The sequence below is a fragment of the Micrasema longulum genome, unplaced genomic scaffold (assembly GCF_059751315.1).
Source record: "Micrasema longulum isolate JH-2025_06_02 unplaced genomic scaffold, ASM5975131v1 h1tg001531l, whole genome shotgun sequence".
Lineage (NCBI taxonomy): Eukaryota > Metazoa > Arthropoda > Insecta > Trichoptera > Brachycentridae > Micrasema > Micrasema longulum.
The window spans coordinates 496,316-513,484 of record NW_028278714.1 but is presented as its reverse complement, the minus strand read 5'-3'; the positions used below and the strand labels follow the sequence as shown (position 1 = coordinate 513,484).

Here is a 17,169-nt window from a genome sequence, read left to right as displayed (position 1 = left end):
TGCCATCAACAAAGAGGACCTGCAATTCTTGGTAACAAAAGTCTACGGTGTACGTAAGAGGATATATTAATGTTAAAAAAGATGAGTGTTGATAAATTGAATGCAATGGTTTTTAAAAGGGATAAAAATATGACTAAATGTGAGATCATTGTAGATATCCCGAAACAGGTCAAGAAATTTTGTGTTTCTTGGAATTACGTTTATTAGGATTAAAACTATGTACAATAGGTCAACAAATATCAAGGTGCAAGGCAGAGATAAGCATTGTCCACAAAATCAAGAAAGGAGTTCTGTGTTAGCTTGGACACGTAGAGCGAATGGACGACCAAAAAGATTTACGATTCAAATGTTGATGGTTGCGGAAAAGAGGGACAATCGAAGAAGAGCGGCCTCTTTGGCGTAGTGATCAAGTCGCTTGAGTCACACACGGAAGGTTCCGGGTTCGATTCCCGGTGAGAAAACAAAATCTAAATGTGATTTTTCTTAAGCCAGGTGTTCTGCGATGTGAATTGCCACTGTGATTGGGCCTCCTGGCCTGTTGAGGTGCAAAAAAAGACATGGCATGACTAAATCCAACAAACACTGAGCACCGGCCGAATACACGTAGAATTTACCCTGTGCTCGGTCCATTTTTGAGAAATTTCATGTTTTGGAAGGGTTTCTTAAAAGTGTCATAATTATGAAAACACTGAGTTAAATCAATGGAATCTTCTCATATTTATTTGAAACAATTTGATAAGTCATTTTTGTATAATAGTTTTGCCAACATTGGCCTTCATGAAGAGCTACATTGCGTATTACAATGTTCGCCATATACAGGATTTTTATCATTTTTTTATGCTTTGTAGCAAATAAAAGTCACTAGATGTCAATAAAATGCACTTTTTTGGCCAGCTGGTAAACCACAGGACCGGGACACAACGCGTGGTTATATAATCAAGTGTTTACACGGCTCCGGGATACAAAGTGTTAAGAATAAGGACATGTCGAAGGTCAGAATAATCGGTGTATGTGCATGAAAAGATGGATGCATGAATGTAAAGGAAGCAAGCTCTGTATGCAAAGACTGAGTGAGTCTTATCCTCTCTACCTACAGAAAGGGTGTGATAGTTTTAATTTGTTAAGTAGAAGTAAAAATTTAAACAATTATAATAATAATAATCATGATTTATTAACAAACATAACAATTACTTTGTCTACTACATACACACTTGGGTAATAGATTTCTCTAGATCAAGTATAAAGTCCTTAAAATGTAGCTTGATTAGAATGTCAGTTATCAGCAAAAGTGACGACATAACTTTGTAGTGACGTCTAAGGAGTGATTTATATTGTCACACGAAAAATCATTTGTATCTGGCATGTTCATTTATTTTTTGAACACAATGCTTGACATATAAATATATAAAATCAGCTTTAAAACTAAAATGAACCTAATTATTAACGACGTCCTTAAAGGTTACATTATTTTGCGAAAACTTTAGAGATGGGACAAATTGATCAATGTAAATTGATCAAATAATTCATTCGATAATATTCACGAAAAAAGTATAAATGTCTTATTTATTAGTGAATAATTGTATTAAACACACTACAATAGGCTTGTTTTTGCGTTTTTATATCAATTTTCAGAAACAGAGTTTCATGTTTGCATGAAAAAACTGATAAAATCGATTTGATCTGTACATAATCAGTGATCAGTAATTTCCATCACTATTGGCATTAGTTTGGCAGCTGTCATTTTAATCAAGATATATTTTAAGGACTATAGTCTGCCTAACTAGGTACAACCTGTTTTAAGGCAGACATTTTTATGCAAAATAAACAATAACATTACTAGTTAATTTACTATACAGTTATACAATATTAAGTTATGCCATTTATTATTTAAGAATGTTTGAGTAAATTTTCCGATTTTTCTCGACCTAGTAACCAATTATTTACAAATTTATTCAATTGAATACAAAAATATTTTTTAAATCAGAGTGGTGTCAAAATTACACAATCCCATTTTAACAAATTGTTTTAGCATTATTGAGTACGGCGAAATAAATATTATTATGAAACTGTATACTTCCTCAGTAAAAGGAAACATTTTTTTATCGAGTCATCAAAAAATCTATTTTGTTGCAAGTAAAAAGAAAAATAGTTGAAACTACTTATTACCTGGGCTTCCCACGCCTTCATGATCCCGCTTTGATGAAGCCTCCCGATGAGCTTATCGTAGTTGGGTTTGAAGGGCGAACTTTTCCGGAACATGGCGACGTACCAATCCCAGTATATGTCTTTCTCCATCAGCCTGCGCTGATTTACCGCCTCCATCGTTATATAATCCGCCGTGGCAAAGTGACCTTAACATAAATAACATGAATGTATAATTCTAATATTATTTATCTTACATAAAACATTATGTATTTTTCTTTTTTATATTAACACCTCACTGGGCATTACCCGTGTCGAGGCATTCATTTACATTATCTTTATTTTATGTTCTAGAACATGATAAATATAATGTAATACAATAAATAACACTGTATTTATATAAACATAGAACATAAATAGCAGACATGCAACAATAATTATAATAAGTTCTTCAAGCTGACTTAGATAGAATCTGTCGCTATTGCAAGGACAATCAGTTATTATTGAATTCTAATAAATGACTTGTCATGTCATTTACTAGAAAGAAAAAAATTATACTATTTGACTACAAACTATCTGGAAAAATTGTCAATCGTTCAATGAAAGCGAGAGATTTGGGTGTACTTACCCACCACATACCGCACACCGCATCTGAGGACATAAGTCTCCTTGGCGGTGCCCACATACACGGAAAATTTGCTCGTCGTCAAACGAGAAAAGTTGCCCGAAGGAGCTCTCTGAAATCTGGTAGCCTTAGCATCTTTGTACTGAAAGAAAATAATCCAGACGTACATAATATGTACTTCATTGGATTGAGAAGAGAAGGAAGTGGATTCTTCACTGACTGGGATTAAATTGATTGGACATGATCAATTCGCCGAAATGATTACAAAACTTTTGAAAAGTCTTGAAATTCTTTTTAGAAGCCACCAGATCTGTATATCCGACAGGACCTATAACAGGGCCACGGATAGTAGCGAGAAGCTCCGTTCGGTAATCATAGAGAAGGGGAAAGAGACAAGACCACAGAATGTGTTCAGAAGATTGGTTAGGATATCCGCAGCAGCACAAAGGGGAGTCAACAATATTAAAAACAAATCATTTTTGATTAAATTTACCATGACCTGATAAAAACTGCGTAGTCCGGTGATCGGGGATAACCCAAGAAGATTCTAAGCGCTGACGGATTGAAGGAAAAAAAAGAAAGGTAACCCTCCCTGAAGAAGAAGATTCCCATCGCGATTGCCAAGCATTAAGAAGAGCATTTAAAGTCATTTTTTAAATATTTGATTGAGACATTCGTTCAGTTGGGAATAGACGGACGCCACCAATAACAGAGGAACGCCTTCTTTTTAGGTGGAAATTTGCAGATCGTCGCTGAACCTCCAGATCTAAAGGAAACAAGCCCGTTAGAACCGGGAGTGCATCCGTTGAGCATGTCCTATATGCTCTAGAAAGAGCCAGAAGAGGTTGCCTTTGTCCGCTTAAAATAATTCGCCTGAAATATTGCAACTCACATCGGTGTGCCCAACCGCCAGCAGATTTGGGTGTACTGATGGATGATAAGCTTTTATTTAGAGATCACATAAATACAATAGCGGACAAGGCGCATAGATTTCTAGGGTTTATCTTACAAATCTCCAAGCTATTCTCATCACCAGATATACTCAAACTTCTTTACTATGCTTATGTGCGTAGTCAACTCGAATTCGCTTCATTAGTATGGGCCCCTCAGATATCAGCCATGTCGATAAAATCGCTGACAGCCAAGGATGTAGTTCACGAAATCAAGTTCCCACTAGGAAGTAAAGTGAACACTGGACAATAAATAAGTAGTCACACCTTTAGTTACACAGTCAGTAAGTTACAACATGTAGTCCAGATCAGTGATTCAACATTTTTTTTTAATGTAACCTTTTCTGTTGCTCTATTTATTCATCATGAAATAAATACACTTCAACCCTCAACATCGCTCTCTTCTGTCAACCTCCAGCTGGGTAGGAGCTCCCGTGCTTCATCCGAAAGCATCAAATCCTACATATTTACTAATGTTATTTTTTGTAAATGTTTTGATTAAATGTAAATTTGAAAAAACTACATACCAAATTGAAGACGCTCGACAGCGTAGGCAAATTTATCATCATTTATTTTTTGCAACAACTTTTCAGCCGGCAGGTGGACAAAATTATTTCGCACAGTAACGAGGTTTTTCTAAAATAATAATAAAGATAATGGTACAGTAACCTATTTCATTTTTGTGGTAATATATTTGTCTGGATAGTCTGGCTAACTAGATACAACTAGTTTTAAGACAAACATTTTTTATAGTGTTTCCAAAAAAGATTTATAGAGATGCGAATTCCACCATGTTTAAACATGCACTAAGCTTAATCAAAAAATATTCAATCTTATATTGAAGAATTGGTAAGGAGTTGAGAGGGAGGGGGGGGTAGAGGTGGGGTTACCCGATTGGTTAATTTTTATTTAAAAAAGAGGGCTGTACTGAAAACTTATTTGATTGTTTATTAAGGGAATATAATTTTTTAAGGCTTTTTTAATGTGTAAAATCTCTATATTATTTAATTTAAGTCCTTTCTTTTTATTTGAAATCTATTATTTTTTTTTTTTTCGTCTTAATGTTTAATAATTATTTTTAAAAACTGATAAAATCGATTTGATCAGTGATCAGTAATTTCCATCACTAATGACATTAGTTTCACAGCTGTCATTCTAATCAAGCTATATTTTAAGGACTATAGTTCATGAAATTTTATTTCAAGTAAAATAATATTTTGGACATATTCTAAATAGATCTGGGGATGCGGGGTCCTAAAGGACTCGATGTGAATGGTCGGGCAGTCGTGGCAAATATAAAAATCCTAAGCGGGAAAATCCAGATTTTTCCCAAACAATTACACAGAAATGGTGGCACACGGTGACATAATAACATACTTTTTATAAAAGTGGCATCAAAATAATCATCATCGTCTCATAAGCTCGACAGCCCTGGATGGGCCTTGACTGTACCCAGGAGTCTCTTCCACTCTTGCCGGTCTGCTTCCCTTTCTCTCCAGTTCCTAACTTCCAATGTTGTCGTATCCGCACTGTTGCAGTCCATCCATTGCATTTTGGGCTTTCCTGGTCTTCATAGTCCTTGTGGCACAGAGAGAGTTTGGCGTTTTATGACGTGGTCGTCGTCCATTCTAATTAATTAATCTTCTGAGTTTTGAGAGTAAGTTCTTGAAGAGAATATTAAGCATAAAGTGGTGGAAAGTCCAAGAACGGACGCAGCAGTCTTGAGGATGTGGCGGTGAACCTGGCTTGGACATGTGCTGCGCGAGCCTCAGGATAACCTAAACCCAAGTTGCCTTTTCTTTACACCTGCGGGCTCTTGCCATCCTGGAAGGTTATCAATGACGATTTTTCGGTGGAGCTAAGAGACGCGGAATTGACGTGGGAGGAGGCGAGAGTGCTGACTGGCGATATGGTCTCCTGGAGACTTCTGATGATATCCACATGCTTTACTTATGGGCGGATGTGGAAAAGAAGAAAAAATGCAGTAGTATGAATTAAAAATACACTCAGCTTACTTCTTTAGCACCTCGAATAGAGAAAATCCAAGCATCGTGAGTTGCTCCCCACTTTATGCTTCTTTTTGCCAAATGTTCCACAGAGTCTATTGGGTCAGAGTATCTATAAAATTAACAGTAACAGCTTGGGTCATTTGTCCACTGAGATGCCGGTATTAGGTTTCTTTGAACGTTTAAGAGAGTATGAAGCATCGTTCATACCTGGGTAGAGTCATAGTAGATGTCAAACCACTAGTGTATGCATTGGTGATAAACAGAGCATAGAAAAGCAGGCCAGTCCTCAAGTATAGTCCTTTGTTACCACCTCCATAGCCACCGCCCTGAAAAAACAAAACTAATCTGAAAATTACTGGTTTTGCAAAGTCAAGTTCAAGCTCAAGCTTCAGTTGTGGTGGGCTTCTAAAGATGTCTGAGAACAAATAGCAAGATACGCATTTATAAAACCTATCTTCACATATGGCATTGGAGCAAAGTCGAACACTACGAAGACCGTAGCATGCTAAGGACAATAGAAATGAGCACTCTACGTGCAATTGCCAGGAAGACTTTGCGTGATTGTATAAGGATCACCACAATCCGAGAGGTCTGGGAGGTTCAAGATGTGGTTAGATGGGGATGATGATACTGGTACCAACATGCACAGAGAATGAATTCAAGATTTTAAAAAATCACCGTCCATTCACTCATGTCCAAACCATAACTCATATATTGGTTTGGACATGAGTGAATGGACAGTGAGCGGGAAGGTCCGATGTCTTGCAGGGTACCCACTGGCACAGCGCGGGTTTAAACTGTGTAACTCAGTTATAAGCTTAGACTATACCCTGTCTGCGTAATCTATAAGTGTGAAAGCACTACAATTAATGATATGAATCATTACCAAAAACCCTGGCAGTACGCAAGACGAGTCCTAACATCTTCAACGAACTACTGCAAACTGTTTCGATCTGATCGAAAAATGTCTGGGAACTCACAAAAGTGTATTTTTTTCAAAAAGTTTTAAAGGTAAAGGATAGAGTGGGGTTCGAACCTCGGATCTCTAATCTGTGAGGGCGCAACACTAGCCACGGGACCACAAACCGATTCGCATGTCAACCCGATTTCGTGTCAACCATGCCGGGAATCGAATCCGAGACCTCTTGTATTGTAGGCAAACGAGCAGACCACTATACCACGAGGCGGATACAGTAAAATTACAGACCAAAATTATTACATACCTACCTGCAATAATAGGATATCCATGACGCTTAGTAACGAGTTGGCGAAATAGCTCAAATGTGATTCTTCGGCTGCGTTAGAATCGTCGCTTTTGAAGCGTTTCTTTCCTTTGACTATGTAAACAGTTTCTCTTTCACCAGCTGTGTCCTCTTCTCTTTTATCTTCAGTTATCAAAACATCTGCGTTACCAATGTTTGCAGCGTTTGTTCGCAAAGCATTGCTGTTATTTATATTTAATACTGTGTACAGGTAAAGCATTGTAGTACATAGAAAAGTCGAGACAATAAAGGCCACCCAAACATCCAGCTTGAATGGCAAGTATGGAAAGAGAAAATCTTTTATTAATCTGAAAAATACATTTATTTATTTTTATATATACGACCAATGGGTATTTTAAGGACATATTTATAAATATACTATCTATACATAGAATCATTTTTCATCATTTTTGTTGGTAAAACAACTATGTAACACGCTTACCTGATGGTAAGCATGTTTAATTGTAAGCCACGAGGCTGAATGAGAGAAGAATTTCACCCGCATGATAAAGATTTCAGCTCCTTTACTTCACAAAAGTCAACAGATGGTAGAGTTGAGGAAATGTGAATGTTTAAACATGGGGAGAATGGTGAATGTTACACAGTGTGTAAAGTGGCCAATGACACTACACAAGTCCTCTAAATGCCTAGACTTCCATTTTCCCTTCTCAAAAATGTTTTCCCTCTCTGTTGCAACAAATTTAGAAATAAAAAAAATTGGATGCAAAAAATACAATGCGCGGTAAAAATTAAAATTTAAAGCGAAGTTCCTTGAAAACGAATGAAAAAAATCATAAAAAAACATTTAAGTATAAACTAACTACTTTGCGTGACATCACTAGTTCTTCCAAATCAATCAATGACAAGAGAGTTATGATAGATTTCCAGTTTACGGTAAATCAACAGACCAATCTGCAGAACTCAACGAGAAGAAATGAAAGATAACTTGAGATGTCACCCGCGAAGTACATAATTTCAAAAATACAAAAATCAAAGCGCTGATACGATACATAAATTTGTTTAAATATTTTTTTTTGCTTAATTTAACAGTTTATAAACAAATATAAAAAAAACAAACTTCCCCATTGTTAAATAATATATAAAAGTTTTTAAACATCTGTAATTTTACCAAACACATCACAGATATGCAACAGATTCTGTTGTAAAATTATATATTTTTTCAATGTGATTCATATTTTCTTAAATGCCCTCAATAATAATTGCCAAGACCTGTGTTTGTAATATGGATTTTCAAAAGTGTACTCAATTCGAAAGATATTTTCTTACATAGGGCGGGGTGCCAGTACGGTGATACCAGTCCTTATGTACGGAGCCGAAAGGTCCAGAAAGGTGAATTCGTGAAACCACATACATGAAGACCCTGTTGACAAAATGTGAGGTTATGTTATGTGCACTTAGGTTCTTATGATTTACCCAAGTATTTTGATTTTGGGGGGCATTTTCAACGAGTCCTAAATTAAATTTGATTTATTTTGATAAATACCGCTTAAGCCAATTACATATTACATATTTTATTTGTACTAAATATTCCCAATCAGTAAAAGTGCTAGCTCATCTGATTTCTCCAACATGAGCTCTAACCCAGCAGAATCGAACATATATGCCTCGTGTGCTGAGAGCATAGTGAAGTTTTTGAATGTTGCTTATAATGGCATTCGTGGAGTAAACAGATTTGAGCACGAGCAGTCCAGACACACTATCGCTGTGAATTGTGATAATTGCGGGACTAGTTATTTTTCTTTGTATCCATAATATTGCACTTTCAATCCCAATCAGCTCTGCCTGGAAGACTGAACACTCATTTCAAAGTTTTAGTTTTTGCTGGTCTATCTCTTTGTGTTCCTTGTATACAACAAAGGCCATTACTCTGCTACAGTAAAAAAAGTGAGGCCGAACTTTGATGAAGTCCCAATAAGCCATGTAAGGTGGTCCTTTTCAAAAGATAAATTAAACGAGTGGAGGAAAATTTATAAAGAAAAAACTGCCAATAAGTGGATCAAGCAACTTTTGAGAAGCAGACGAAGCCAAAACATTTTGGAAGCTTGAGATGCCAACATATGAATTAACTCAGGCTCTCTCGGGACATGGATGCATGAGGGAATATCTGCATCGCTTCGGGCTGCGAGACGATAGTTGCTGTCCATGTGATGGCATCACTGAGCAGACTGTGGAACATCTTCTTATATACTGTCCGATGTTTGATAGGCCGAGGTGGGAGCTTGAATGCAAAGTAAACACTCGGATTGCTGCGACTAATAACCTAGCTGAGCTCCTGAACTGTAATGATACACGAAGAGAGACTGTTCGATTCATTACAGGAACGATCAAGCAGACTAAGTTATTCAATGGTGGTATCGAGCTCCTTTTGTTTTTTGTGTCCAACTTTTACGATTTTTTATTTTTTATTATTTGTTAATGTAATATTTCTAGAGTTATTTTGTTTATTCTGATTCTGCTTTATTTTTATTATTGTAGTCTACGGTTTATTTTATGGAACTATCAAAATATACTTACCAAATGCAATTTTCATGATACCAGTAACTTTTCTTACTTTAAAACTTGATTTTGTTAAGGATTTCGGCAGTGGGCAAAATCGTCATGGCTGGGCAAAATTGTCATGTTTGATGGTAATTTGTGTTTATTTGACTAGAAAATCAAAATGGCCGCATAGAGCACAGTGGATCAAATACCGTAGTACACAGTAAATCTAATCCTAAGCTATTAGAAGTATTTCTTATGCTACCCACATATTTATTATATATATAATACATATTTATTTACTGTGTACTAGGATAAGCCACTGTTCGTTTATTTGTGATCCTCTGTACACAGTACGAGTAGATCATTTCCCACGATTGAATAGAACGGCTGATGCGAATATCGATGGATGCAGACAATAAGGAACACAGAGAAAGGCATGACATGAAGGTATTATTGAGAATAATAAAAGTAAATAAATACCGTAAGACACATCGGCCCGGTCGTGGTAGGCGTTTCCCAACATGCCGACTCCTGTTTTATTCTCAAACAATTCTCCCCATTCCAAATCTTCTTCGAAGTGTACTAGTTCTATTGAACAGTTCACCCACCTGTTAAAAAAACAAAGCAGTATTGAAACGATATTAGTCAATTACAAATCAGATATTTCATTAACTCTTGTGTGGCTGTGATGTCACACTAGTTGAAGTACGATACAAGACTTGATATATCTATCTTATTTTTTTAAACGATTAACTCGTATTTTTTATAATCTTTAAATGGACATTTTCACACCGGATTTGGAAAGTAAAATTCATATAACTATGCTGGATGTTAATACAAAAAATGTTCATCCTCGCTACGCGAAGAATTAATGTCCGCTAATTCAGCGACACATCTGTATAAGAGACCACGACGATATAACTCATAACAATGAAGACAGAGACGCTGTTCTGTGGCGGGTGTTGTGTAAAACAGATTCAATCTTTAGTCGGTAAAATATATATCGCAAATGGGGTTTGGCACCCATTCCATTGAATCTATCCCTGGAAGTGGTCCATCGGGTCCTTGAGATACATTTTATTAAATTCCACAGAGAAAGCACTGTCCTTATCTTTCTGATTTGATATGGTTGTGCCAGCTGAGTTTTTTAAATATGGCGGTATGGTTGTTTTTGGGGATAATTGTTTGTTTATATAACTGTAGAAAGGTTTATAGTTATAGGTTTTTTTCAAAACATATTCGGGACTCTCTTATTTGTGCTGTTGTTACATTACTTGTGTGCCGGTAAGATAGGCAATCTGTAATGTAATATGTTCCGCTTTTTTATATTTATCACAAAATTTTCTTTTGTCGCGTATCAATTTGAAAATATCGGCACTTATCCAAAGTTTATTGCTTCTACTACCTCTTCTTGAAATGAGAGTGTTGGCGTCAAGGACTAAGTGAATGTAGTTTTTGAACAATTTCCAGTTTTCATCAATGTAAGTGTCATGAAGCTGGATAGATCCTTGTGACAACAGTTTATTTATATTTTGGTAGTTGGATTTATATTCATTTTTCCTTTCAGATTTAGATAGTTTATTTTCATAAATGATGGAAAATGAATTATTTATTTATTTATTTATTTATACTTTTAATTTTTATACAGAATAATATTCCCTCACTGGGGGTGTCCCGTGCCGAGGGAAACATTTTACAAAATATGAAACATGCCTTAAATTAGCGATTTAACAAAGTTAACATAATAACAATAAAAAATAAAATATTAATCCAAATAACCTAATTATCACTAACGTAATAAACAATATAAACTAAAATAATCATAAAAAACATAACCAATTTATAAAGACCAATAGAACTAATTTCATAAACAGTACACATATTTAAATTTAACTTTTGTACATAATGTTATTTGTACATTGGCGGGCTTATTGCCAAATGGCAATTTCTTCCAACCAACCAATAAAACAAAAGTTTTATTTTTATAATTCAAGTTACAGAACATATTTAATAGAAAAAAAAAAATTAAAAAGCTAAAACTATTCAAAAATAGAAATAAACGTATTTGTTTATAAATTACCTTAAATCAAAACTATTACTTAATGGGAAAAGGGAAAAAAAGAGGAAAGAGGAAAAAGGAAAGGAGGAGAGATTAAGGAAGAGAAAGGAGTTATTTTACCTAATTGGCTTGATCCACTCATCGATCCGTGTGAAACCACCCTCCACTATCCATTTCTTAATAGCAATTTTATGCTGTGAGAACTTACTAATTGTACTTATGGATAATGGGAGTAGATTGCACACTTTAACCGAATAGTAGGCCAATCCTCTTTGACCGAAGTTTGTATTTATTTTTTCGCAGCATCAGGGTGGAGTATCTAGTAACTCTTGTATTTGTAATGGAAGGTAGAGAATAATGTTCACATGCATATAGTAACAAAGCTTTTACTTGAAGTTGTTTTATATTAAACAAGTTATAAAAAAGTCAATGTTTTGAAAGCAATAAAAAAAAAAGAAAATACCTACCTGCAATATTCTAATGCTATTCTGGTCTCTGTACCATCAAGATGCAAACCTTTCTCATCTTCCCACCAGATACTGGAAGGCTTATAGTAAAATGTTGACACTCTGAGAGTTCGCCCTGCAAATTAGTGTAAATTTAATTGCCCGCCCTTATGCATATGTCCTCATATAGCGTCGAAATAAATCCGACCTTCTAGTCCGATTGAAAATTCTCAACTCACTCTTTGATACGCCTGAACTACTGAGCTGAACTACGGCCTCCGTGGTGTAGTGGTCAAGACGCTTGACTCACGCACGGAAGGTTCCGGGTTCGATTCCCGGTGAGAACACAAAAATTAAAATGTGATTTTTCTCAAGCCTGGGTGCTCTGTGATGTAATTCACCACTGTAATTAGGCCTCCTGGCCTGTTGTGGTGCAAAAAAAATGTAAAATGAGTCAAGCGTCTTGACCACTACACCACGGAGGCCGCTAATGAAGTTAAGATGATCAGTTCTATGTTTCAAGTGCCTGTTTAGGAACAATGAAATACTGCAGTTTAAAGAACGCTCAAAATCAAAATTTTATGTCCAGGATCTCGAGATTAGCAGGCAAGCGCGCTGACCTCTAAACAAAGAGATGGGCTTATCTCTAGGTACTCGATTTTGAGAGAATTTTTACCTGAGAGCAGCCATCGAGTCGAAAACATTCGTCCAGGGTTCTGGTTCTATTTCACACAGAACTGTATTCTTCATCATCGTAGATGGCCCTGGACACACATTACGGTAACAAAATATGATTCAACAATATTTTGAGTATGTCCAAAAATGTTTTCCCACTTTGTTGCAACAAATTTAAATATGAATAACTTCCTTGAGACAAAATCCGGCCAGTCTGCAAGCATTTGGACATAATCAAAACATTGTTGAATTAACTACCTGGTAAAAGAAGAGGAAAAAAAATTGGAAAATTGTTCTCAGGCGCTGCCTAGTAGGTGAGTCGATTCAGCCGGATGAATCTCACCCACGTGATAAAGGTTTCAGCTCTTTTACTTCACAAAAGTTAACAGATGGAAGAGTTGAGGAAATGTGGATGTTTAAACATGGGCAGAATAGTGAATGTTACATAGTGTGTAAAGTGGTCACTTAAACCTGCCAACGAGAGGTCGTAAGCCCTGTAAATGCCTAGACTTCCATATTCCCTACACAAAAATGTTTTCCCTCTCTGTTGCAACAAATTTAAACAAAATATGATATTTGAAAATTCCTACCTTCCAAATTAAACATCTTATCGGGAAAGAGATCAACGTTATTTTTAAATGTGTTATTTTTGGCGTACCAAACATCATATACAATCATATCTGAGCTAAATTTTCCAACAAACGTTGGCGAGTAAACTTCAACACCAAAATTACAATCATCAATAATAAAATAATCATTATGTTTGATGATATTTTTAGCTGGAAAACGTACTGCTTTTAAGAATATGATATCAGGTATGTGCTTGATCCATTTCATATCAAATTCATCAAAGGGATTTTCAAACGAGTTAGGTAAAATTATAAACCGTTTCTTTCCGAATCTATGGTTTATCAAAACTGTGTTATTTTCAAATGTTTCAAAGAATAACTTCGGATTGGTTAGTTTGATAACATAGCCGTGACAACCAGATTCCATTACATTGGTTAAAAATGTGAAATCGGGGGCATTTTCATCAATTTTGTAGGTGATTATGGGAACATCAACGTGGATTGGAAGATTTGAATCTGTTACAACGACCGAACACAAAAAATTCCTGAAATAAGTATCGAGAATTACGTTCACTACTGTGGCGACACTTTCCATCGGGAGATTCATGGCGAATCATGTGAGAGATGTTTGAAACGCCTTTAATAGTAATTTTTTCTCCGAAGGCAGAGGTTCTCAAATAGTTGCATTGATCTCTTGGAACATATCAAAATAAATTGTCGCGTTCAATCTATAGAACCACTGAGGTATAATTAATTAGAGATGATGTTTCATAGAACGATATTTTGAAATTATGTTCCGAAAAATGAGCGTTGTCGTGTAAACATTGTTGTGGAAAATGCGTAGTAAAAAGAGTAACTGTCAACGGCACATTAAAATAAATTTTTAGAAATAATAAAATTTACAAAAATTAAATATTTAAAAAATAAATGTTTGCTTACTTCTGCAGGGGAGAAATGAGGAGGGGGAGAGTCTGATACACCATCGACTGCGCGGCCGTACCCACCTCACTTCTCCCCTGCAGAAGTAAGCAACCATTTGTTTTTTTAAATTTTTCATTTTTAAAAATTTTCTTTATTCTAAATATTTTTTTAGATATGCTAATATGTCTTCTTACCCATACTGATCATCGTGGTTTCGGATGTGACAGGGTTTAAAGAACACCCTGTATAAAGGCTTTTTTTCCAGGTTTGAAAAAAAAAATCCCCTCTCCTTCTATATCCACAATAAATTAATGTGAAATCTGTAATTGGTCTTACTTTTTAAAATTGTTTTCTTGTACCTTGAGTTTGTTAAGGACTGTACGATTTCCATAATAAATAAATAAATAACAGTTTTAGGCAAAATAATTAAGTAATCAATAGGTATTATTTAAGAGAAGGGAAGTAAAATGCAAAAAGTCGGTGATTTTTACAGCATTTGAATACTTTTGGAGTGCCAACGAAGTTCCCTATGCAGCACTGGGCGCAAATATGAAAATTATAATGATAATCATAAAATCCTGTTTGGTAGTCTTTGAATGGAAAATAAATATCAACAGACGAACATTATATTATTATGATAATGACAGTTAAACTAATGTGTTGACATAAATTCTATAATTCGCCAAGCATTGCAAAAAGATCTTGCAATAAAGAGAATTTTAAATGAAGATGCATTATGTGCTCAATAATTCTGGGACAAAAAAGAACAAGAAAACCTTTGCAAATTTTTAAGAACTTAGTCATATCACTTAGATTTATATATTTTTTCATAATTTTAAAAAGGCATTAGGGTTTTATAAACAAACTAGATTTTACTCTCGGCATCGCTGACACGGTATTAGAAAGAAATTAGTTAGGTAATTAAAAAATAGAGATTAGTCAGGCGTCGTGGTGCAGTTGGTTAGACGGCCAACTGCAGAGTAGAACTGGGTTCGATTCTGCCAGTTGCATGAAAAAATCCAAGAAAGATTTATTTCTCAATTGGCCTGGGTGTTGTGGTGTATTTTTCATTACCTCCTTTCGTCCCTCTATCCCACCTGCTGACAAGCCTCGAATAGGGGCTGAGCGGGTTATTAGAATTATTAGGGCAATAAGAATTTTCCTGATGGAATGATATATTTTTTCGATTGCCGCTCTCCTCCATTTAAAAATCAGCCTATGGCGACATCGCATCGTTATTCTGTTCACAAATCGAAAATCCTACTGCAAAAAGTTCCACAAATTTCCAAAATTCCACACAGGTCACGGTCAAAATAGCTTTGTCTTCAGAGGTGTCAAAAATTACAATAATCTCCCTAAATAACTAAAAAGTATTAAAACTAATATATCAATAAATAAATTCAAAGTAAATTTAAGTATTTTTTTTAAATCCATGTAAAAAGAGTGTTCTATTTCAATTAGTATTACTGTATTATTAGTTTCTTTTTATATAAATTAATTTTTATATATTTTTATACCATATGGTATGTATTTTTTTTCTCGTGTACTCGTATATTTGAAATTATATAAATTCTAAAAAATAAATAACTATAACAGTGTCACTCCCGAAGTACAAGAGTTTAATAAAATAAAAAACAAAACAAAAAGCAAACTGAACTAACCATAGATCAAGCAAGTCAGTTTTAGAAATTTAGAGAATTAATTTCAAATTGATTCTTTTTGACATCCCATCTTACCGCCTACTCATCTTCAAATAATGTCTCTCCGGTATAATTTTTCAAATGATAAGGCAAGTCATGGTAGTGTTTAACTCTCCCCGTACACATTGCATCTATTATATTATTCTTTCAGTCAGAGGCCCCGATTTTGTCGAAATATTACAAAAATAAAGCAAAAGGTCCATGATTTGTATGATCTCCAGTATCTTCAAGCATTATTTTTCATTTTGCGATGCAGGCCCTTTTGCTGTCCCGGTAATTTTACCCGCGTACGCTTAAACTGCAGGAACGGATAGTAAAATAAACTTTTTAATCAGAAGGTCTAATACCTGAATTGAATAAGTCCTAACTAAAATCAACGTTTGGCTGTTCCGTTGCCCGCACCCCAAAACTGAACCATTAGCTCATTTTTTTTAAGAGTATAAGAATGAAATTTTCTGGGTCGGTAGCTTTTCCGTTTTTCAAAATTGTTATATTTGTATAACGTACGTCCGAAGACGGCAGATAAAACTGGACGCTTTTTTGGGGTTTCGGATGGTCCTAGCTCCCGTAAAAAAATTATCAGGAAAGCAAAGCGATACACACGCCGATGGTAAATATCTAGGGTGTTAAAAAATAATTACTTTAATGCCATAATCCAGGGAGAAAATACAGGAATATGTTTGTTTCGCAACATCAAAATAAAACTTCAAAAATTTGGATAAAACATTTTATTTCAAACCATGAGTTATAATTTCACAATTATCATCATTACACGAACATTTACTTAGTCCAAATTTTCTAGAAGGCAAATGGACCCTACGACATAATTTGCGAACATTTGTAATGGAAAATCATTGTGAAGTTTACAAAAAAAATAATCACAAAATAAAACATTATAATATTACCAACATTGTTACAAAATCCTACCTAAGCTTATTCATTAAGGAATTGTTTTTCGTCACTCGCACAAGTAAGATGTGATGACTCAAATTTAGGCTGAAATTGAGGAGCCGGGCATAAAAGAGACACGTCACTCTCTAGCGAATTTGAATATAGGAATAGTTCCGAGTGTGGAAAAGAACCAGAGCCCTGGACGAGCATTTCCGACTAGATAGCTACTCCCGGTTAAAATTACACCGCAATACGATGGCACTAGAACGCAAGTCCGATCACCGTACCTTTCTGCAACACGTGATCGAGATGCGTCGCGTGTGCTTTACCGATGTATCATCCGGTGCGGATTAAGATTCGATTATGATAACCACGTGCAGCCTGGCTATATTGCCATCAGCTGGAAGGGGAGTGGCGC

General features: G+C 35.4%; 1 protein-coding gene across 1 annotated transcript; it reads right to left on the bottom strand.

Annotated features, from left to right (window-relative positions):
* Positions 1-2,058: 2,058 nt before the first annotated feature.
* LOC148275007 (uncharacterized) lies at positions 2,059-13,348 on the bottom strand. The gene is made up of 9 exons (XM_088236279.1): positions 13,261-13,348; positions 12,017-12,131; positions 9,971-10,098; positions 8,276-8,369; positions 6,954-7,170; positions 5,934-6,052; positions 5,733-5,835; positions 4,245-4,353; positions 2,059-2,351 (listed from the first exon to the last, which is right to left on the bottom strand). Exons 1-9 carry the CDS (start codon positions 13,346-13,348, stop codon positions 2,059-2,061), a joined length of 1,266 nt encoding a protein of 421 aa, XP_088092405.1.
* Between the last annotated feature and the right edge of the window lie 3,821 nt (positions 13,349-17,169).

Coding starts and splice junctions, on each gene's coding strand:
- LOC148275007 (XM_088236279.1), bottom strand. CDS start 13,348: ATGATTGTATATGATGTTTGGTACGCCAAAAATAACACATTTAAAAAT. Junction 10,099..12,016: donor ATAGCATTAGAATATTGCAG/GTAGGTATTTTC, acceptor TTTTTTTAACAG/GTGGGTGAACTGTTCAATAG. Junction 2,352..4,244: donor TGTCGAGCGTCTTCAATTTG/GTATGTAGTTTT, acceptor ATTTATGTTAAG/GTCACTTTGCCACGGCGGAT.